The sequence below is a fragment of the Hippoglossus hippoglossus genome, chromosome 16 (assembly GCF_009819705.1).
Source record: "Hippoglossus hippoglossus isolate fHipHip1 chromosome 16, fHipHip1.pri, whole genome shotgun sequence".
Taxonomy (NCBI): Eukaryota; Metazoa; Chordata; class Actinopteri; order Pleuronectiformes; family Pleuronectidae; genus Hippoglossus; species Hippoglossus hippoglossus.
In genome coordinates this window covers 14952877-14977128 of record NC_047166.1, presented here as the reverse complement: position 1 = coordinate 14977128, position 24252 = coordinate 14952877, and the positions used below count along the sequence as shown (strand labels likewise).

The window sequence follows — 24252 nt, the reverse complement described above, 5'->3', positions numbered from 1 at the left end:
AACAGCTTGAGTGGATGTCTGAGTTGATGGTGGCATCGCTGAGGGTAATGGGAAACTACCTCATCTGTGAGGTCCGGGGCTGCAGCCGTCACAGTGGGAAGCACAGATGGAAAAAGAAGGACAGAGAAACAGGAAGTGCAGGCGCAATGGTAGGAATCTATGTTTTTCCCCCAACAATTACAAAAGCCCCAACATTAAAAAAATACAATATTCAGCATACACTTCTTCTATTCCATCTTGGAACCATTGATCAGATAAAAAGTTAATTTTATTGGAATTATTTGTAAAAAGAAAAACATTGCTTTGACTGAAAAAGATAGTCATAAAATTAATAAATAACAAAGAAATTACTGTTTGGTTCGGAAAAAAAAGTCTGATCAAAATCAAGTCTTTAAATTGCGATGCATTTATTAAATATATTCTTAACAGCACATATGTATATGTTTGAAGACACTGATAACATTTGGATGGCAAAGAAAGATAAATCCAAACTGCTCTTACCACTGCAAATCACATTAGTATCACAGGGGTTTATTTTTGCACAAATGAAACAAGAGTAAATTAACATAGACCTACGATGTGTATCATCTTTTCGTTATAACGCAACTGTAACAGAATATGTAGCTCTACAGGTCTAATACCCAACCTCTTCATAGGTGCATAGAAAACTCAAACATGTAGCATAAGTGCTAACAGGCTGCATGTGACAAACAACAATTACCTGGCTTTCCTCTGCATTCCTGATGAGACTAAACAAAAAGGGAAAAGTCCTAAAAACATTTTGAGCTCAGAAAGGCATAGCAACATTTTCGATGAAATGTTTGTATTCAGAAGTTATAACTTATTGCATATGAGAAATGAACAACATCGCTGGCTCTGTGTGCGATTCAATAAACCGAGGGTCTGTGTTGTCGGATCCCCTAACTCGACCCCTGGTAACCACTATATAAAGAGAAGGAACACTTCAGATTGAGATAATATTCATTAAAAAATAGTTTGTTTCCACTGTTTATTTATTGCATGCAGAAACTCTTGTCCTCCGTTCAGAGGGGAAACCAAACCATTTATCTTCAACAGTAGACTGAATATTAAGTTATCGTTTCTGTCTGACTTAAACATTAGGTATCAGGGATTTCCGTGGACTTAACCTACACATATTTTTGTAAATCTTAGCAGAACCTTTGGACAGAGGATTTGTAGATGCATGTTGAGCTGTAATTTAACAGCAGGCGTGTGAAAGGGGATTTGAAGGCACACTGTATCTAAAAGAAATTGACTATAAGATATTTACACGGCCAATGCAACTGATATTTACATACAAATAATGATATTGGCAAATCTTACTGCAAAGTCAATATATAGCATTCAAAGAAGAGTTTTGGTGAATTACAATACTTCATCACTGCATCATAACCTTCCTATTAACATTCCTGTCAGAACACAAACCTAACCGTAGTATTAGTTGAGGCGTTAAATCAATCAATCCTCTACAACAAGAATTGTACGCATACGCTCCTGCAGCTCAAGTCACTCTTTGGCAGTTCTTTGTTACGTCCACCAGGCGTCTCCGTTCGCCTACAGAAGGGTTCAGAAGGAGGAGGTCGTGACAGGAGAGGAGCAGCCGGGCTCGATGTTCTTCAGGTGGCAGGAGTGGCAGAGGAGGTGGCCGTTCAGGGGGTAGCAGCGGTGACCCTCCTCGTCGTTCAGCTCCTTCTTGCAATCCTAAGGAACATGAGAGGGATGAGAGGGATGAGAGAGACGCATCCACTGAATGAGCCTGAGCCCACAGAGTAGAGGATAATTGCTCTGCTCTGCATTGACCTCATTTTCAACCACTGAAGGATCGCCATGCTAAAATAGAAAAATACCCAAACTGAAGGATTTGCACAGCAGTGACAGCAACAGAACTGCAGAAGTGCAGGCACTTACAAAAAGATTCAAACTTGCCATCATTAGTAAATATTTCAGTTCAAAGAGAGAAATCTGTTTGCGAAGACAAAAAAAACTTGATTATCCTCGTTGAACAACTTGAAACAGATTTTATTTACATGAAGTGAAAGAACAGCAGCCAATGGAGGCTTTTGGGTAAAATGATGAGATAGTGGTGATGAGGTGTCGCACACCCGCGTTTCTTCGGCAGTACGAAATTATCCCTGAGACTGTAATTAAGATTGTGGATCTTTTCATCATTCATTCATGATTACTCCTAATGAGCCATTCAGATGGTCTCTGGCTCGGTGCCACGAAACCAGCCTGTTTTCAGTTTGTAGCAGCGTGTCGACTGTTGTTTCCACCCACCTCACAGTGATAGCATTCCACGTGGTAGTCCTTGTCCATGGATACAACTCGAACGGTTTCATCAGACCCCTGGAAAAGAAATTCAGAGAGAAATAAAGGCAACTGAAGCCAATCTCGCCAGAAGACAAAGCACAGGAATGTAAGCCAGCAGCTGAATATTCAGCACTTTAAACTACTCCTCTGAATTAAAGCCATCACTTGAAGCACAGACCCACTCTGCTGCTGAATTATCAATACAGTTTGATTGTATTTTCTGAGTTTGCTGCTGAAAGAACTCAGGTTCTTACAAATCTGTCTGGCGTTCAAGACCTTGTATCTTGAGTCTTAAGTGTGAGCTTTGTCCTTCTGATTTTCAATGACCACAGAGAAGGTTGTTGTTGTTTTTTTCTTCAGGAAACTTGCTTCAGTTAAAATATCACAACATCGGCCAGAAAGGAAACTCCCCTGAACATCCGTACAGCAGCATGAATGCACAAGACACTATGACACACATGCACACACACACACCTCTTCCTTAAATACCGGCGTCATAGCCTACTATAAGGGCAGGTCAAGGTACATTCCAGCAAAGTCAACTCTAATTTTTGACATTTCTTTGCTTTTGCCAGCATGTCCTGTGTGTGTGTGTGTGTGCGCGTATGTGTGCGCGTGTGTGTGGGTTTGAATCATACTTCCCTCAAAGCTAGATTAGCTCATCTAAATTCAGAGTTTGGATCATTCGTGAGTCAACACGAGGAGATGAGGATTTAGAATCTGGGTTCCTGTTAGCTGGAGGTCAACAGGTAAAGTTGACCCCCTTCTAGACGCCACTACATCATGCTGAAATTCATCTGACCCTCCCTCTTCAACCAAACTTGTCTTTGGCAATACCTGATACTGTATCACCATCAGTGCCCATCATAGATCTGACTGTTACTCAAGTTGACAAGAGGGCGAATCATTGTCTAGGGTCCAATTAAAACATCAGTGAAGTGACCACAATGTTTTGTGCATCTTGGTTGTACTTTTCAGTCACATTTTACACACGAAAAAAATGGCATTTACCACTAGTTAGAGTTTATACTTAATATTTTTGAGTTATCAGAGTCAATTGTGTATATGTAAACTTGTAAACTTGAGATATTGTGTAACTTTGAACTGATTCTGGTGGCCTGAAGATTAAAGGATTGACCATGAACCACAACATCCCTGGTTTGAGTCTGGTCAAAGCTCTTTGCTGGACATAGTTTTACATCTTTCTTCCCTAATTTCATGTTATCGCTCTTCTGTCAACTCACATAGAGCCATGACCTTCCAAAAATATAAAACATTATTTCAATAAACACATTCTGCGGCTGTAACATGACACAATAACATGCAAAACAAGCAGCATACTCCCACTTCATACATGATACATACATGGATATGTGGATGATATTAGTATTGTAATACATATCACAGTATTGCCTAAGGATCATTGTGCTGCGGTAACTAAATCATATAATTAACACTTACATTCCAACACAAAACCCTAATCATAAAAATTGCAATGTCTTTTTAAAGATAAATCTTTTAAGCTGTGTCTAATTTTAAAACGTAAAATTGTATCTTAAACCTCTATATAAGAGTAAGACGAATGTTTTATTATTATCCAACCCCAAACACAGGCTGATGTTATCTTACCTCTGAGGGCAGGATGGGCTGATTACACGCTGCACATTTCGGGGCCAGGACCCTGTGATAGTGAGATAGAAAGAGACAGTTATTATAGATCTGTTTGTCCTGCACTCAGATGACACAGACCACAGACTATAAAGGTCACAGTTCATATCTGATGTCCCTCTCTAAACCTTTAAACCCATTTGGCCTTCGCCTCCCTCTCTCCTGCCTCAGCCTAGATTCAAAGTCCTGATTCGACTCGGGAGATGCCAGGTTTGCAGATGTGCTGGCTTCCCCTCACGCACGTGATTCCCCACAAAATCCAGAAGGGAGTAGAAAAACAAAAAGCAAAGTGAATTCATTATTTCCACACACATGGCTGGCACCTGGATGTCTGAGGGAATAACAAAGGGGCCTCTCAGTGTGGATGGGCATAACTGCGGCTAAAAGTCAAACACAAACTGTATACACAATAAGGTTTGTCTGATTTGATCAGCGTGGAGCACATGTGGGAGCCGCCAGACGGGGATCGGCCATGTGCTCGGCTGCACAGTACACACTGTCCCGGCAGAGAGAAGAAACGGCTGTGGTTGCTTCACAGGTTGAGGTACTACAGCATCCTAAAGTGGCTAACAGGCACAAAGTCAATTTTCCTCACAAACGTAAATCTTGTTTTTTTACTTTCATTTGTGTTTGTCTGTCACTTAGCAGCATTCTACAAAACTACTGGACTGGTTACCACAGAACTTGGTGGAAGGATGCGGTATGGGTCAGGAAAGAGCTTATTACATTTTGGTGCGGATTCTGGATTTTTTTTTAACTTTCCTTAAAAATTTGAGACAGGGCATTTTTCTGATATTTTCACAGACTTTCTAGGAAATAATTCAAGGATCTGGCATATTTAGAGGAGTGATTGTGTTCAATTTGGTGCAGCTTGATTGAATTAAGCTGTTAAGGCGGAGGTATGCGGAGGTATTAGTTCTACTGAGTGCCATTCTAGTTCATTCTGACATTTGAAGCTGTGTATTTGTCCTCTCAGAGCATGTTACTGTGGAGATCAGACGAGTGGAGCTGCATGGCCACTCTTCACACCTCTAACTGGACAGAGGCCTTTCCTCCCTCCCTCCCTCCCTCACTCCCTCCCCCTGACTCTGCTTTCATCCCTGACAACACTTCTCATGTGTCTGCCACACGTGTCGGACAGAAACCCAACTCGTCCACAGGGCGCGAGTTTCTCAACCCGACCCCACAGTAGCTTGAAAGTTAAAGGGCTGCGCTGCGATTGTAACTTGGAATATGAAACCGAGACATTTCCTTAGTGCCAGGCTAAACTAATTTAACACAGATAAATTCAGGTCACGCACTCGTGTTATTTTGAACTACTGGGTAACAAGGGACACTCACCTGTGGTAGTCTTTGACACAGTAGATCTTGTTTTCAGTGTCCACAGTGAAGGGCACTCCATCAAGGCTCTCGTTACAGACGACGCAGCGGAAACAGCCGGGGTGATAGGACTTCCCGAGGGCTTGCAGGATCTATACAGACAGAAATGAGAGAAGAATATCAGGAAATTAATTCAGTGCTTTATTCTGCTATAACTATCCAAAAGAAAATAGTCTATGTTTTCAGATTAGATTAATTTTTAATAACCCCTGTGGATGTATTGTGTCATAACAGCAAACACGAAAAGGACAAAGCTAAGAATAACTCTCCTTTGGCAGATTTAACATGCAGGCAGGCTTTATGTTGTGTGAGATAAAAAGGAACATGAACATAACAAATAAGAAAAGCTCTCACTGATGATTTCTGTTGTGAGATACAGAAAGTTATATGTGATTAAATGAGACTACTTCTCCTCTGTCTGCTGGACTGAGAACCTGGGTGGAGTCATGTCAGGAGGCTTTCTGACTGGATCACATGTTTTGTGCGCGTCTGTTGTTGTTTTTACCCATGAGACCGGGTGTGTGTGTGTGTGTGTGTGTGTGTGTGTGTGTGTGTGTGTGTGTGTGTGTGTGTGTGTGTGTGTGTGTGTGTGTGTGTGTGTGTGTGTGTGTGTGTGTGTGTGTATGAGAGAGTGAGAAATGCACATACAGAGCCAGTGGTTCCTCCTGAGTGTTTCTCCAGATGTACCCACAGAAAGCTCTTTTAGGGTGAGGTAACACTAAGTTTCTGCTGAGATCACCTGGCTCGGACCCACACATACACCCACACACACACACAGACACAAACGCACACACAACTGGAGAGAAGTAACAGACACTCACCATGTCCATAATCAGATGTCCACAAGCGTTGCACTTGTCTGCAGACTGTTGAAAACCAGAGTACTTTAACAGACAGAGAAAAGACGACAGTGAGGTCATTGGAATTTGTCTCTTTAATGGATGACTGAAATTTCTGACTCTGTTTCAGACTGAGCACAAATCAGCTCCACTGTGTCTCCCAGACATTAACCCAAGTAGTGTGTGTGTGGTTTAGCTTAAGTATTTGTACTATAATTCCTCCTAAGAACGACCTAAAACAACCACATGCTCGTAAAGAATGAATACGGTGTGGTCCTGAGAGTGGCAATGAATTGATACAGTATTTGAATAAGCTTTATTATTGCTTATTATGCATGAGCAGTGTCAGTGAGGAATGTCCACACTAACACACCGATGCTATTAACAGGACATGGAGGGAGCAGAGCCTGAGTAAATTTAATTTAGTATAAATTTAGATTTTAATTGAGCAACTCTGATGTTTTGGTGGAAGGGCCATATGTTTGTTTTTTTATTAAGGAGAAGGCTCCTGGGGTAAACACACACAGAGCCACTGACAGTGTAAATAAATGTTCAAATTAAAGTTGGGAAATAACCAAAACAAAAGTGGTTTAGTGTTCACACTATGGCTGTAAAATACATGCAGTCAATTACAACAAATTCTCCCAGAGTACATACAGTCAGTGGTGGGATGTAACAAAGTACATTTAATTTTTTACTGTAACTAAGTACATATTTCAAGTATTTCGGGTACTTTTCACTCTATTTTCTACTACATACATCAGAAAATATCTGTACTTTCTACTGGTCCACTGATCCAATCAGTGTGGGCAGGTAACATAAGTACCTGCCTCCTGCAGCAGCAGGAGAAACACCTGAGAAGGATTTGGAAGATGCCGAGACCCAGTCATTATATATACGCTGAATACGTATTTAAAAGAGATAAATGATGGAGTCTATACAATATTTGTATTAAAAATATATGCAGTAGACACAGTTAATGATGTAGTAGACTGTTGCATTGGGGAATTGGTTGTACTTTTACTTTGTATTCTCTAAGTATGTTCAAAAGCAAGTACCTACTTACTGTTACTCAAGAACAAAAGTTAATGTGGCACTTTTGCTCTCACGTGTGTTCCTTTTTGTGTATTTATTTGTACTTTTAATACAAGGAAGGTCAAATATTTAAGTACTTCCTCCACCACTGCATACAGTCACACTGCACTGATGTGACTGGCCTGACTGCCCTCCATCCTATAACTGCTTCTCTAGTTACTGACCTCCTTCCAGTCCCACCCAAGGGAGGAAACTGATATGAATGATCTGCATTAGATGCAAGAAACTGGGTCAAAAGGAGAAAGTCTTCTACCCAAATAGTGCATTTAATTTGAAAGGAGATATATTATGATATATATTAGAGAAAACTAATAATTGTGATTAAAAGTGAAGAATCGGGATTATAGAGAGATTTGTAAAACAACACACGACAGAGATGTTGTGCGGGTGACCACATACATCAGTAGAGGTAAACTAAGCATTGATTGTGCATCGACTGCTCACCAGAAAGTCCTCTTCACAGAAAACCTTCCCTCCGACATAGTAGAAAGCCTTCCCTCTCAGCTTTCGACCTGCAGAGACACAGACAGAAATGTCCATTTGTATGATTTTTCTAGAGAAACACAAAGTGTGATCTGCATCTGAAACTAGAAAAAGTGTTTTTGTGATTACTGAGATACAACAAGTTGAGCCCAGAGAAGGTAAGTCAGTGATGTGATGGTGGAAAACCTTTAGTGAAAAATGTTGAACCCGGTCTCAGAAAACAGTTACGGCACTAATGTTTAAAGATGGTGATGATTAATTACAACCATTCGACCCTTTTGCAATATTCATTATATTTCGCTGAATCCAGGCAGATAAATCACATACACAGATCAATGGTGTGCCGGTGTCTTAATATAATTTTGCCGGGGCACAGCAGGCTGCAGAAGGACAAGGAAAACATCTGGATCAAACATGTATAATAAAAATCTGATTAAATCCAATTACGTGACAGGTGAAACAGATTAAACACTGGGCTCTATTGGATTTCATGGCGACCACAGGCCAAAGAGCCACAACGACCCCTCTATTCTTCTCCTTCTTTGTTCCTTGCTCGTGTCTCTCCACACACTGCGTGTGCTTCCTGTCTGACTGTGCGCTTTAATCGTTCTACAGTCTGGATCTGGCTTCTTCTTATAGCAACACACAGACGCAGCAAAAACCTCCCTGCTCACTTCACTTCATAGCTATTCTTGCCCAGGTCCCACAGGAAGAGGGGAACATTCCTCACATTTTCTGAGCGGGGAGGTGAGGGAGGGGACAACGCAGAGGAGGAGGAGGAGGGGGTTGACCTTGGTGAACAGGAGCGCTCTTTATCTCCCATCTCGTGCTCTGTTTACCTGATTAGTGTATCAACATACACTCAAGCAGTCATTTAGCCACTAGAAAACACAACTTGTGTTACTTTATTCTTAAGGCAGTGGAGATCTCTAACTAAATAAGCCGTCAAGGGCAAAGTTACTGACTCCTGCTTTATGGAAACACTGTATCTTTTTTGAAGTTTTTTTTTCTTCCATGTGATGACATACTATAAGATTTGTTGTGCTTTCAATTTGCTGAATTACCAAGAAAACAAAAGTACAAAGGGATTAAAATGACGTTACTCATCTAATAAAGAGCAACAAAGAGCTCAGTCAAACAGGTCTCCTCTCTTTGAAACCCCTCACTGGTTCCTTTAAGTCCCTACACAATTAACTGACAGTCATAATGTAACTGTCTGAAGGAGTTAAAGAAAGCAATTAACTATTTCTCTTTAACAACGAGCTTGAATAATACTTTGAACATGGAAATAACACCAAAAAAAAAAAGAATAAAGAAACCCCATGATTCATCCTTTTAAATACATGGCACATGAAATTCCCTGAGCCAGTTGCTCACAATTACATTATCTTTAATAGAATAATAATGGTCACATAGCAACCAAGATCTTGCCAAAGCTAGTTAAGGCACAATAAATACTTTGAGTCATTTTGATCCGGCCGAGATTTCGAAAAAAAAGGAGCAAATAAAGGGGATACAAGTGAGATATGAGCCATTCCTCTTCTTCACATTCCTGTCATTTTTCCCCCCCAGTGAGTCAGAGAGGGAAAGCTCGGCGCTTTGCAGACAGATAAGAGCTTAATTAAAGTCAGGAGTCAGGGCTGACGGTTTGAAAAGCACCAGCACCAAGTGTGACTCCTGCACTTTCATAAAAATGTAAAACACCGGTGGGACAGAACAAAATGCAGAGCCATTTTCTAATTAAAGCATTCTATGAATTCCCTTATGTAATCCCATTCAGAAAATAAGCAGGTCACGGTGACCCTGCCGTGACTTGCTAATCGAGCCTAAACCCTGTTCTCTCCTGAGAGTAAATTACTCAAGTGAGACATTTCACCAAAAGAGCCACAATTATTTTGTGTCAACGTCACGTCTGTAGACAGTTGGCTCTTATATTTAGTATTAAATTAACTCATCTGTTGTCCTGTTAGAGATATCTACAGTGTTTAAATAACCCAAACAAGGAGTTGTTATGTTATCATTCCTGTTTGTTTGTCTGTTAGTTAGCAAGATTACGCAAAAACTACTGTACGGATTACAATGAAACTTGGTGGAAGGTATGATTCAGGGAAGAACTCTGAAGAAATTTTGGTGCAGATCAGGATCAAGGGGGGAATCCAGGAATTCTTCCCTTTCTTTAAGATTTTGAAATGGGGCACTTTTAAGGTATTTGTCTCAGGGAATAAATCATAGATCTTGATGAAAAAAAGCTGGCATATTTAGGGGACTGATTTCTATGCGAGTGTGTAATTTGGTGCAGCTTGATTGAATTTAAGGGGACTTGGCCTTGGCAGAGGTATGCGCTATACTGAACTCTTTCAAAGCTCTGTGCACTGAGAGGAATTCTCTCCGCTGGTCCGAGTCCATTTCTTTGACTCTGAACAACACCTGGGACGTTTGGACAAGGCTCTGACATTCTACCCACCAGATGTTAACATACCAGTGGATTCAAAACCAATCAGATCCTTGTTTGCGTTCTCCAAAGACTGAGGACTGGCCCGGGATGAGAGGCTGATGCTATGAAAGCAGAAACTGAGACTGGGACTGTTATTACACTTAAAAACACTTAATGTAGTTACCAGGAAGGCACATGCAGTTGTGAAGTCGTTTCAACCCGCAGTTCGTTTCACATACAAACTGGAATTGGGTTAAAAATGTTTAGTAAACAGACAGACGATTATCCTGGAAGGAAGTCCCCTCAAGCAGTGAAGCCCTGAATCCCAGACACGCAGCCTGAGCTCCCCTCGCTACCAGGAATGTCCCCCTGCCTTTCCATCACCTTGGGGGAACTGGTGGAGTAACGGCTTGGAAGGAAGTTCACGGTCATAAAGACCTGTTATACAAGTCATCCGAGGAGGAGGAAGATGAAAGGGGATGCCTAAAGTATTAAAGCACTGTATATTGGACTGCATCGTGTTGTTAACTGTGTGGGCACAAGCAAGAACACATAACGCATGTGTATGTAACAGTTTGTATGGTGGCTGAAAGTGCTGGGTGGAGTGCTCCCAGTTGAATGGTCTCGCTGCCCCATTCAATACACCCCCCCCCCCAGCTGACATAACATTACCAGTGTCCTCCCGGAGCCGACCTACCGAGGGCCCCTTTGCCCGCACTCCTCCCCAGCTGAGATGCTTTTCCTCAGGGGGGGCCGCTCACAGCAAACACAACCCTTATAACCCTCACACGGAGCAAGGTATGAGAGGTATGTGATGTGTAGCCCCCCTCCCCCCCACGTCAGACATCGGTTTCACTCAGAGCCGCAGTGTGTCTCCTCTTTCCCCTCTCATTAACACACACACACACGCACACACATATAGGGGGAAAAGTAAAACAAAACACAGAGATGTTAATCATACATTTGGGTGTCTAACCAGCAAGGTCAAAGGTGCAGCGGAATGATGGGCCTCAGCAGGGGTGAGCACACTGTGCCACAAATACTCCACATACCCGCAGTAATTGAGGGAGAGATTTTAATTGGAGTGGAGAGCCAGGATATGCTTCAGCTATAGAAAGAGACTGTCTCCCAGGCAGGAAGCTGCGGGTCAATTAAACATCGGACAACTGCAGCCACAGTTGATGTCTGGCTCCAACTAATTGGCCAGGTAAACTGTCTGAAGTGACAAAGTGAAAACAGAAACCTGACCGGAGCAGCGTTCGATGAATTATCCACTGAAACAAGCTAAACTGACACATAGCACACGGGTCACTGTCTCCACCGGATAGTTCACCTTGGAGCCGGGGAAATGTTATGTAACCTGACCTGTACATCTCATGAGATATAAGCTGCTTTCAGACATGCACTGAAGTCCAGACACTGTCTTAGCTGTACAGTGTTTAGCTGTTCCTTTATCTTTTTGACGACAAGCTCAAGTTGCTGTAAAACATAAAGATGCCATGCAATACATAATAATAATACCTCATTAAAACATGATCTGTGGTTGTAAATGTCAATCTTTTTCAGTTTCAAACCCTGCAAAGGATTTCGATCCACTTCATAGAGTATAAAGTATGAATTTATACGTCAAACTATTCACCTGACTGATGGATGAATGAGGGCAGCAAACAGTCTTGCTCTGTGTGTCTTTGTGTGGGCTGGAGGAGTGACTGGCACACCCAGAAACCAAACACCAACAGTACACGACAGTAATCCCTAAATAATTGTGTGTTTTTGCTCTGGCCCGTGAATGACTGAAGAAGAAAGCACAGCTTTCGTTTGACAGACAAGGGTCTTTGGAATTCCTGGTAAGTCTGGAGTCTACTCGAGCTTTACATGTGAATCGAGCTGGGAGAAGAGGTGAAAGTGTCTGAATGGACTTAGTGAGGACATGCTGTGTATTTGTGTACTTACTGCAGGCACTGCAGGTGAAGCAGCTGTCATGGTAGAGGCTCCCCATCGCCTGGCAGGCCTGGTTGGCTCCATGCACGGCCTTGTTACACTTCACACACACTCCTGCAAAGCAACACAGAATATCGGTGAGTCAGAGAAGTCACATAGTTACGTACTCTGTCATTTACTTAAGTTAGATTACACAATTTATGGATCTACTTCCCATCAACACGGGCACTAATGCATTCACACACTACATTAACACACACTGAACTAGAATAGCTCGAGGCTCAACCGTCCCTTTAAATTAATTCAAGCTGCACTACATTTCCTCCACTCAAAGACATCAGATCCCTAAATGTGCCAGATTTTTTTCCATCAAGAATCCATGAGTTATTGCCTGGGAAATTGGTGAAGATGTCAAAATGTTAAAGAAAGTGACAAAAATAGTCCAAAACACGCAGCTTTTTTTGGATTCCCACAAAAATTTTATGAATTCTTGTTTTGCCCAAGTTTTGGTTAAATCCGTCCTGAAGTTTTTTGCGTCATTCTGGTGAAAACAGAAGAACCAACAGATGGGCGAAAACTTAAACCTCCTTGGCTGAGTTAACTCTTCAAAGGCACAAGTTAAAAAGTTTATTCATACAGAGGAGTCCATATGTCTGAAACTACTTTCCCATTCGTAACCCAGGTTTCATTCTTAAATTATCGTAGCAGGATCAGTGAGAGAAAAGAGCTGCGGAGGCTCTGATTTAGATCAAATGGAGAGAAAAAAACATCACAAGCCAGGAAACTGGTTAGCGGGCTGGATCATTGAAAGAGGAACTATATCAACGTTTGCTTGTTTGACTTGGCTAAGAGACTGGGAAGTGTGTTGATAAAGACTTTGAAAGAAATCAAAGAGGTCCTACCCAAACAACGCACACAGCTAGTGTGACTTCACAGGCAGACATCAGCGTCTACTTAATATTAATCCATTCACTCATCCAAGCCAAACAGATTTGTAACAGATGGAGAAGACTAAATGAGTATAGAAAAAAAGAAAAAAAGAAATACAAATAAAAGCCGAAGTAAGATTTGGTGAAGAACACCAGTTCATTACATAATCTCTACTTTGACTTTGGACAGCTCATGAACAACCCAGAGTTTCCATGTGATCAATAAATAACTTTTTTTTTAATCTGCAGCTACTTAAAATGCAACTCTACTTTCCCGACTCCTCACATGAAGATTCTCCCCCCCCCACCTCCCTGTCAATCCCCCTCTGTCTCTGAGCATGCACCGTATGATGAGGCATGATGTGACAACTGACATATAGACAGTGACAAGTGAGAACCACTGTCCCTAATGGGCTGTCAGCTCGATGCAGAATCAATCAGATACGGTAGGATATGACCATCAAATAATGAAGTATTAAGTTAAAGTCACAGCGACTGAAGGCGTGTAAATGGAGGTTGAAAGCGAGTTTTCGCTTTTACTGCGAGGATGTGTGCATGTGTGTGTACGTGCAAGAGGTTATTTGGGTGTGTGTGTGGGTGTGGGTGTGTGTACGTTTTTATAGAAAAACTCCCCAGAGACAGAGCAGAGCTCAGCAGAAGAGCCCGGCCCAGCCCAGCCCTGGTCCTCCTCGAACACTGACAAAGAGACTTCTGTTTCCAGTTTATCCAACACACATCACGCGGCAGCCTCCCCCCAAAAAAAACACACGCTGTTACATTTTAATAACCTTCTTCAAATGTTTCTCCTCTAAGACACTCAGCAGTGCAACATACAATCGGGCTATATATAATTCAGCTAAAGCCTCTCCTAATACCACAACAGAGGACACATCATCGGGGCCCTGACGGCTGGAAAGAAGATTTAGAGATAATAGCGGGATATTATTAGAAAGCTGAAGAATGTTGCTCTTATGTAAGCTATTTTGTTTACATGAAAACACAATAAAGTGGTCATGGCCTCAAACTCCTGAAATAAATCAGGGAAGGTCCTTTAAATCACATTCTTCCCAAGCTTTTCTTCTTTAAACGTTTACTACAAGCACTTCACGTCTGAGAAGATTCCCAGGAAAACCGTATATAACCAGAACAGTACAATACAATACAGTAAAGTACAGAACTTTTTCAAGGGCACTGAGCCTATGACGTTTGTCCTTTAACAATATTTATAGCTTTGATTTGTGCGCCCCACGAGAACAGAAATGCAGTTAAGGTCCGTTCTCTCGTCTCTTTTCCTGCTTGGAACCAAACATTCCTTGTTTTAGTTCATAATCTTCTCACCGGTTGAGCCACTACAAACTTGCTCTTGGCGAGAGTCCTGTATCCCAAAACAGTGCGATTATTCTGGGGCCTGACTTCTGGCTGCAAGTGGGGGGAGGGGAAGCAAAACATGGAGCCAAAACTTCAGCCCTCTGAACACACCCCACCCCTCACCGCCCTAAACTGTCAAAACTCCCTGGAGATGGCTGCTTACTGGTCGAAAAACCACTGAAAGCTAAATTGGCACCAAACGATTTAACGCTGCCTTTACAAGTGGCCATATGTACATCACTATCTCATTCACTTAAATGTGCATTGAAACAATAATTAAATGGAATCAACAACATCTCCGTACTAGATGAGTTTAACTATTAACACATTGGCAATTTGCTATAGATCTGTTATTTTTGAGCTATTTCACCTGCTTATCCGTTAATGTTGGGTAACCCAGTCCACTGTTTCCATCACGTTGGTTATTTCAAACTAGTTTGATTCTCTCTGAAACAAGCTTTCATGCAATCTATTGCAAATAATAACTTTTGAGTGTGAGAACAGACTCAACCTTACAGCTTATGGTTGTAGTGCTCGTAGTGTTGTCACTTCTCCAATCAGACCAAAGTATTCAGAGTAATACATATATTTTCAAAGGTGTGAGAACACGAAAGATTCCATCTATAACACCATAATCATACGATATAGTCCTAAAAGTAGACAAAACTACAAATATCACACTCTCATTCATTGAAAAGTACAATATGCTGTGTTGCTTATGGCATCGTTTTCTTTTGTAAACGCCGCACAATCAGACACGACACCCAGACATTAGTCAAAAACTGCAGGCCATACAATCAAACAGCAGCAGATGAGAAGAAATCACATTCTCGCTCTCTTTCTCTCACACACAGACACACAAACACACACTTGCACAAAAGATATCCTCTAAAAAGCCCGCCAAAGCAGAAGCCAAGATTCTCTGGGAAGAGTTAAGACGAAGCCTTCCACTCCACAGCCAGATGGGATAAATTAATCATCCATCTTAACACAACACTAAACGCTCCGCTGTGTGTGTGTGTGTGTGTGTGTGTGTATGTGTGTATGTGTGTGTAAATCAGGGGGGAAGGCAGAGAACTGGGATGTCCCACCACTTCGCCCCTCTTGGATTAACTTGTCTATAAATCTCACTTCCTCTCTGATTCTTGTGGCAAAGGACAAAGAAGCATCCACAAAACTTGCCCCTAAATCTCTCACTTCGTCGAGCCATTCATTCACAGACACCGCAGACACCTCTTAACTTGTCTGGGACTCCCCTCCCCTATTTATCTTCAGACCTCGTTTCTAAAATTCCTTGCTCCCTTCCTTCAGACATTCCATAGTGTTCCCCCGGTGCAGCCGTTTGGCACAATACTCATTTTCCCAGAACCTCCGGCTCCAGTAAATCCAATCGGAACTCGTTCTATGGCTGGGACCTTTGATCAATCCAAGAATTGTGTTTAGACACAGCTCACTAGATCCGGTAAACACCGCCATGGCACCTAGGTCCTGATCCACAGAAATGGTTGCTGCCATTCAATAACCTAACCTCTTTCAAGCATAAATGGGATTTTACAAAATGTGACAAAACAAGTGCTTGGAAAATGTGTCTTTTTTAAACTATCTTTCTATATAGCATTCCGACGCTAGACACTAAAGTCTTGTGAAAGGAATCTTGCCTACACAAGTTTTCTTTCTGGCATGGAAGCGTGACTCAGAGGATGAGCCATGTTCTGGTGGGAAAGTCCTCACTGGAACCATGTGTAGGCAATGTGGGAATGTGTGTGTGTGTGAGTGTGTGTGTAAAAAAAGACATACAGGACACGGTGTTACTTTAAATCCTACACGTATGCTGATTGAACACATTCTCCCACACATCTGTAATGTTCAACTCGCTGTGCTATTTATGAGCCTTGTCGTGACAGAGACGTTCTCCAGAACATCTTTCCTTCACACAACGATATGAGCCCACAGGGGGACGGCTGTCGATTACAATCACGACATTCCTGCAGGAAATACCTCCTGTGAGGAGGCATGGGGTATGTATGTATGTATGTGCTGTGTGTGTGTGTGTGTGTGTAATGGGGATGCTTTGTGGCTTTGAACCCGCCATCACCCATCTCACGCTCTCCCACTATCTGCCTTTCCTGAGGCGGGACATCCCGTTTTCATGAATGGCCTTGGCCCCAAACACGCGAACACCACGTTTGTCTGTTTGCAACGCACGCAAACACACACTGGGCCACGTACAGTACACGTCGCCTATTTATCTTCATCTGTCAGCTGCTATCACAGCACAGCACGTGTGTTATTTCCTTGTTCCATTAATTTCCTGATAGAGCTACTAAAGCCGAGATAGAGCTGCTGAGTGCTACAGGCGCTAATATGAGCAACAGTATTCAGATGATGGGCAGAAGTAACAGTCACAGGTGAGGCTGCCATGCTCACTGAAAGAAATCTGCAGGAATGAAATCATTTCAGGGGGAAACGTGGATGCCACTGTCAGTCACTCACTGGGGATGTTCAAACAAGCTCAGACTTAATGGAGCACAGACCTGACCGAAGTGATCTAGCTCTAGCTGAAGAGTTAACTTTATCAATGTTTTGATGCCAGTACATTTCTGGGAGGAGATAAGAGGATAGTGATCTTCTTTCTGTCCCCGGCCCCCTCCTCATGCTCTTGGGTTTGTTGTAATGCTGCCAACAGGGCAGGCAATTAATCATTTAAAAGGAGACATGGAACAAATTGGAACATTATTATTTCTGCATTCCACAGGATGAAAAAAAAATACTCTGGTGTCTGCCTAATAAGTTCAACTATTATATCAGCAAAGACCTTCGGGAATGCCACCAAACAAACACATAAGACAGCTCGGTCGCCCTCCAGATTAAGTCTGTGACAAAGGATGCCTGTGTGTGCATGTGTAAATATGAAATATATGAGACAAGTGGATGTATGTTCTGAACCGTGAGTAGGCAGCTCTCTTATTCAATGGCCCTTACAGCAGTGGTGTGACTGACAGAAGCCTCCTTGTTGGTGTTGGTGGTCTGAAAAGTCTTACCAAAGTAGTCGGCCTTTGGCTGGGCATCCATCTCTTTTTCCAGACGTTTAGTGAGAGCTTCTAATTTTATTTCAGCAGCCGAGGGCCCCTGATCAAGGGGTTGCGTGAGTAGAGACTGGCAGGGTGGCTGGGCAGCCCTGGGGGAACGGAGGGCCTCGGCTTCAGCAATGAGAGCCTGTCCACAGCTCGGTATTTGGCTCTGACCTTGACTCTGGCTGCTGCTTTTGGAGACAGTGGCATGGCTGAAGGCAGCAGATGCCACCTGGACCTTGGGTTGAGGTGATTCAGGGGGTGCAGGTTGGACAGGGGAAGCTCTGCCAGGGCCATTGTGGATGGGAGAGGATCTTAAAGTTGGAGAAGGTGGTGCATAGTAGGCTGCAGGCTGCGTGGAGGACTGATGCACGTGGAAATCTGCTCCCCCTGTGAAGGCACTCAGAGGCAGGGCGGGGATGAGGTCTGGTCTGGCAGAGCCAGGAGGATCTCCGGCCCAACCCCTGACCGGCCCGGCAGAGGAGGGTGGACTCCTGTTTACAGAAGCAGGGATGCCAGCCTGGCTCTGCTGGGATGGAAGGCTGTTGACGGTGGGGGGCGCAGGGAGGCGCGGGGGCTGAGATGAAGTGCTGCTCTCAGACGGACACGGAGAGAGCTGGCTCTCCCGGCAGGGGGCCCAGGCGGCCGGCTGGCTGACCGGGTGACGAGCATGTGTGGGCGCGCAGTGAGACACGTTTCCTGGGCTCGGAGGAGGAGTAGGGCTGTTGTTCTGGTATGAATGCGGCTCCTGGTTGTCGTAGCTGTTCCCGTAGCCATATGCCCGCCCTGCTGGGAGCTCACACTGGACCCCCGGGTGGTGTTTATGGCCGTCAAACGGCGCGTACTGACTCCCGGTGCCCGACGCAGGGCCGGAGAGCATCGGGGGCTTCGCTGCCGCCTCCCCCGGCTGCCTGAAACTGTTGATGGGCGGCCTGTCTTTGGTGTAATAAGTGCTGCTGTGACCTCCATTCATTTTAATAGCCTGGGTGGTTTTGGCCATCTCCTCCTGGTGCTTCTGCATGTGGATTTTAGTCATTTTAGAGGCGAAGACCTTTCGCGTCTCCTCAAAGTCTGGGTTGTTTCCCGCATGACTCCTCGTCCGAAACAAACCATCCCGGGATGCTTCGTACATGTTCAGGTCCTCGATGAACTTACTCGCCTCCAGTCCCAAATCCTCGTATTTATCCATGGTGGAGATATTAAATATGTCCGCTGCGTCAAAGTGAAGTTCCAGAGGCTAAAGCCGAGCTAAAACCCCAGCAGCCGGTTAAAGAGTGATACTTCCAGGGGGAGTTATTCGCTCACGGTCCGGCACCTCGGAGTCTTCACGGGTGACAAAAAAAAGGTCCAGATCCCCCAAAGTAAAACGTCTCTCTGCTGTTTCTAACTTTTTTTTTTACCGTCCCTTAAATCGTCCAGGGTTAATGAATAAAAGTTGAAAACTCCGCGTCCACCCCCGTGAAAGTCCTCCTCCTCCTCCACCCTCCGTCCGTCCGGCTCTGCCCCGAACAAGCCTGCGTGTGTCTGCTTATAACTGGGAGCAGATCCCGGATCCGATAGCCTGGACGACCCCTCACACCGCCCCCTCCTCCCGCTGTACAGTCCCAGCAGGGAACCCTCATCCAGGAAAAAAAAATTAAAAAACCTTACCCACCCGCACCCGTGTTAAAAACAACCGTGAAGTACTTTTAAAATATGTTGTTAAAGCCGCGACGGTTGATGAGAAGTAGTCCGCCGCTGAGCACCGGAGCGCGGGGGTAACCGAGGGAGCGCGGAGCCGTACGTGGCCGCCGGTCTGTGGGTCCGTGGAAGAGTTGGGTCTGAAAACATGGAGCAGTTTGTGCTTTTAAAGGCGCAGCGCTGGAATGAAGCGGAGAAAAGCAAAAGTAGAGATGAGGACAGATCTGAGCTCAGTCATCACACTGCAGCTTTTCTTTTCTTTTTAAATAACCTGCTGCTTCTTAGTTTTTATAAAAATAGCTGGAACCTGGGGGCAGACAAATGTGTCGGCTTCCTCTGATCCTCCACAGCCTTTTGAAAACAGAGGCCATCACATCCTGTGTCATCTGTAAAAATACACACAGCAGGATGACTCAGCCGCTTCTCCCTGAGACTGAAAAACTAACTGTTTGAAGACTTTTAGCTTTTTGCTCCATAAAATTAAAAATGGATGAACCAGGGGGCTGTGGAGAATGTTTTCATTTAATGCTGCTTCTCTACAACTTTTTTTTAAGGTTCGTATTGTACTTCAGCTACTTTATAATTTTTTTCCAAAGCCTACAAAACATTTAATCTGCTTAGATAATATACCACCCACAGACTGTAAATAAAAACGTCACTAGCCGATGAGCCGGTGTCTGTGCAGTAGCGTTTTAAGGATGGAACCGTATAGTAGCAAGGTCCCATCTATACGCGCACTTGACCAATCATAAGTCTGTCTTAGCTGTCAATCAGGACATTTCACCCTGTTTTTATATCATTGAATAAGATATTAAAACTAAACTAACCGGTATCGAACAAACACTAGTGGGACAAGACCTGAAATGACAGAAACCATCTTTGAGAAAATCTTATTTAACGCGTACTTTGACGTTTTAGTTTGGTCCATATCCCATTTATTAACATGAGGGAGGGGGATTTATGACCTGTACTGCAGCTAGCCACCAGGGGGCCATCGAGATGCTTTGGCTTCACTTTTGGGGAGCAGTCATTGTCGTCCATCTTTATTTACAGTCTATAATACCACCCAACATGATACCAGCACTCTCAGTCAATTCCACCTCCTCAACTTGTATCCAACTTTAGTTATATTCTATTTTACAAATATTACAAGGGCCCTTATCTCCATTGAAAATACATTTTGCTAATAGAAGGCTAATTTACATACTTTTATTTACGTAATACATCTAATTCAGGACTTTTTCGTATATTGGATAATGATAATTGAACTTAAATAACAGGTTGGAAATAAAGGATACATGTAATGCAAACAAATAATTTAAAATCTTGCTTTATATCGATGCATTATGTATATGCAACTGTGGATAACCTGTCACTTCTATTTATTGAAACAAGGCCATATAATAATGGGTGTGTTTTACCTACCGGGGGTGAAGGGGTCTATTTACAGTCCCTGTGCCCCCTGTGTTTTGATTGAATGACGTCCCACATTCCTGCTCGTGGAAAACACACACAGACACTGTGACCCCTCCACATTGTATCCTGACCCTGACTGGAATATCTGACACACAGTCTGGGTACAGGAGGATGAAAACATCAATCAATGGGGGGGGGGGGGACTCCATTCCCTGGCAAACATTTTATTTATGTCCTGGATGAAGCCTGTGTGAGAATGTATATATATTATCTGACAGCCCCTGGAAAAAATATATGGAGAGTATGCTGAGGGGGGGCTCCAGACTGCTGCTGATGCTGTAGTTGAAACAGAGGGTTTATATGGGACGGACAATACAGTACAACGTTCCCTTCAAGTACCAGTTCAGGGTTATTATTATAGAAGAAGCCTCAGAGACCCTGATCTCATGCAAAGTGATGAGTATTACTAAAAAGCAGCGCAGCATTAACTGTCATACATTGTAATACATGCTGATTTGGCACATTCAGATGTAAAAAAATGAAATAAAAAGATTATAGATTAAATGTTTGAGTAAGTATCATATAATAAGTCTCTTTTTAGTTCAGGGATTGACTTCAAATTTAAAGGGGACATAGCATGCCCATTTTACCACAAGTTGATATGGTTCCTTGGGGTCTTAATGAAATGTCTGTAACATACTTTGGTCAAAATACCACAAGGATCATATAAAACAGCACCCTTTTTACCCTGTATAAAACAGCCCTCCACAGAGTGACCTGTTTTGAGTGCCTGTTCCTTTAAATGCTAATGAGCTAGCTCCCCCCTCCCCCCCATGATTTTAAACGATATAAATTACATATTTTATATGATATAAATTATCAAATATGCATCCCATACTTTGTATTCCCCTTCTGTTGTCCTGGAGTTTTAATTTTCCCAATCACATAATTAAATGTCCCCCTCTGCCCATCCACTACAAGCACACAAGCAGACAGACAGAGAGAGAAAGAGAGGGGTGTGGGGGGGGGCTATGAAGACCATCATTTACCCCCGAACCCCGACATTCAACGGGTACAACAACAAGCGGAGAAAGCAGAATCGCGGGCTGACCTTATATACACAGTCTATGGGGCTGACCAGCGGAGAAATGCTCGTCCCGTGTGAACAGCCAGGCGGCTGCGCGCTGGAGAACGGCGCTGCGCTGCCTCGCAGCCTCGCTGCCTCCGGTGTAAACCCGGAAGTAACGAGTGTGGGGGGACTGGGGGGGGGGGGGGGGGGGGGGGGGACCATGTAGGGAGACTTCCAGTTCCTTGTTACGACACAATACCCAGGAAGCGCAATCGAGTCGCTCAAGCATGACGTTTCTGACTTAGAGGAACTATAACAAAACGCGCGAGTGTTTTTTCCCCAGAGTTTTTGGGTTGGTAGACATGCCAGATACCCACATTAACCTGTAGAAGCACTAACAAAGTGGAATTTGCATGCTATGTCCCCTTTAAAACTGTAAATTCTGACAGTAGCCCTCAATGTTACTGTCCTCACGTGTTTTGAAATCACCTCTTGCAATATCTGAGGGTCAAAGTTTCAAACATGTCCCAACACCAGCAGGGGATTTTTCTATGGTTTCACAGTCACATTTTTTGTCCTTTTGTGACCTTATTGCGTCATTTAAGGAGGAATAAAAATAAAAGAAGGTTTATTTCCCATTGCTCAAACACTCCATATCAGATTTTGCAAAATCAAACATCACATTCAATAACTTTTCTCAAATAGATCGAAAATAGTTTTTCAGGAATACAAAACCTTATTGTCCTTTTATTGTGCTCTATAGGAAACAAGCAGTCAAGTCAAGCCAGCAGTACTTATATCAGAAGGCCCAATAAAAATACAAAATATACAACACCGCGCTGATTAGGAGTCATACTATTTAATCTACTGTGAGATAACGTATACGAACATTTTCACAAAAGCATATTTAATAGCAAAACTAAGTCAAATTCAAATAGAGCTTAACTTTTACTTTTTAAGGCTTTTACTGAGATTCAGCTGCGGTACTGAGTCAGAGATAGCCCCTGTGTGCAACAGTTGTTCTGAGTGAATGGAAAAAAAATCCCAGTAAAGCATATGGAAGATATAGACTTATATGATACTTTCATACACATTAACATGCAGTAAAAACTACAACGTATGACTTATGCTGTACTATGGAGAGGTACAGTCATTAAATGAATAACTTTGGCATGTGTGGTTCCGTCACGTATGAGCCAAGAGTTCAGGTTTATCCTCAACACAATTAAAAGTGCTCGTTCAGTGAGCTCACACAAAAAACATCCACGGATGACCGTATTACCAGCCTCGGGGTCACCCGCCAAGATAATGAGTTGAGGCATTACTGCATCGTCCTGTGAGAACATGCTGGACCAATCCAGGGGCCGGACTGGTGCAGTGGAGAGCGACTGTGACTGTGCACTCCACCCTCTCTTCTTTCCACCATGCAGCAGTTTCTCAAGAGGAAGCAGAGGGATTTTTTTTTTAAACTCCCCCCAAAGACAATTGTCAGTGTATATCTCATGTGTTAAGAAAGGCCGACTGTGGTCTGAAGAGAAAATGAGTCACTGTGGAATACTGTTGCCTATTCAATATTATCAGTCGTCATGGAAACTGCAGAGCGGACGAAAAAGTGTTAAATGACTTCAGGGGCCGACAGTGACAAAATTAATTAGAGGAAAATAGTTACAAAGGAACATTGTTCAGAAATATCTGACGTTTATGTCTATTTATTCAAGTTCAGCCTGAGGAGAATCCCCTGGCAGGTCTGACCCTCCTAAAACAGGGTTTGTGCCGTTGCTCATTTCAGTGACACTGCAACTTTGCTGAGCTCATTGTTCAGGCCAGTTCTAGTTCAGACCTGTTCATTGTGGGCCAACCAAGTGAAAAGGCAGTTGTGACAAGAGAGAAAAAGACCCAAGGGCTATAAAAACTACTTCTGAAACTTATTTCGCACAATCTGAATGTGTGAAGATCACAAAGATGAGGTGACACAAGTACAAGACCGATTCATGCTTTGTGCCGTGACAGAATCTGGCTGAGATAAATGTCACAGAATCTGCACAGAAAATGCTGAGAATAACCAACACAGCTTTGGCTCTCTGCTGCCCTTCTCTTATTCCTGGTTTCTCTTCCTGTTATTCTGTCTCTCCTGATTCCACTTCCTGTCACCTGATGGTCAGAGATAGAGCGTAGAAATATGGGAAAAAGGGCTCGGAGGGGGATCAGTAAGGAATGTCTTGTTTTCCCTCCTGTCCACATCTGTTATAATAAAATAAAATAAAATCTCCCACTGCTCACATGATAACATACAGCATGATTTTATCAGTCACAAGCTGACTATCTAATGCTGTGAAAATAAGAAGCACTTCCTCAAACATAAGCTGACCTTGCAAAAAAGTGCCTCGTGTTTTCAAAGAGATCACATTCATGCTTGTTCATCCACACTCTGATACCAGATATGACTTTTATTAGGCCGCTACTGAAACTCGTACATGATCCGGAGATGTAGGCACAACGAGCCGTGAAAGACAAACGCTTGTACATATCACAAAAGCGGTTATTCACA

The 24252-nt window shown here is 43.2% G+C and overlaps 1 protein-coding gene across 1 annotated transcript; it reads right to left on the bottom strand.

Annotated features, from left to right (window-relative positions):
- Positions 1 to 384: 384 nt before the first annotated feature.
- Positions 385 to 19538, bottom strand: limd1a (LIM domains containing 1a). The gene is made up of 8 exons (XM_034612062.1): positions 17510 to 19538; positions 12184 to 12285; positions 7758 to 7825; positions 6201 to 6263; positions 5341 to 5471; positions 3961 to 4012; positions 2299 to 2367; positions 385 to 1722 (listed from the first exon to the last, which is right to left on the bottom strand). Exons 1-8 carry the CDS (start codon positions 18726 to 18728, stop codon positions 1588 to 1590), a joined length of 1839 nt encoding a protein of 612 aa, XP_034467953.1. The 5' UTR covers positions 18729 to 19538; the 3' UTR covers positions 385 to 1587.
- Between the last annotated feature and the right edge of the window lie 4714 nt (positions 19539 to 24252).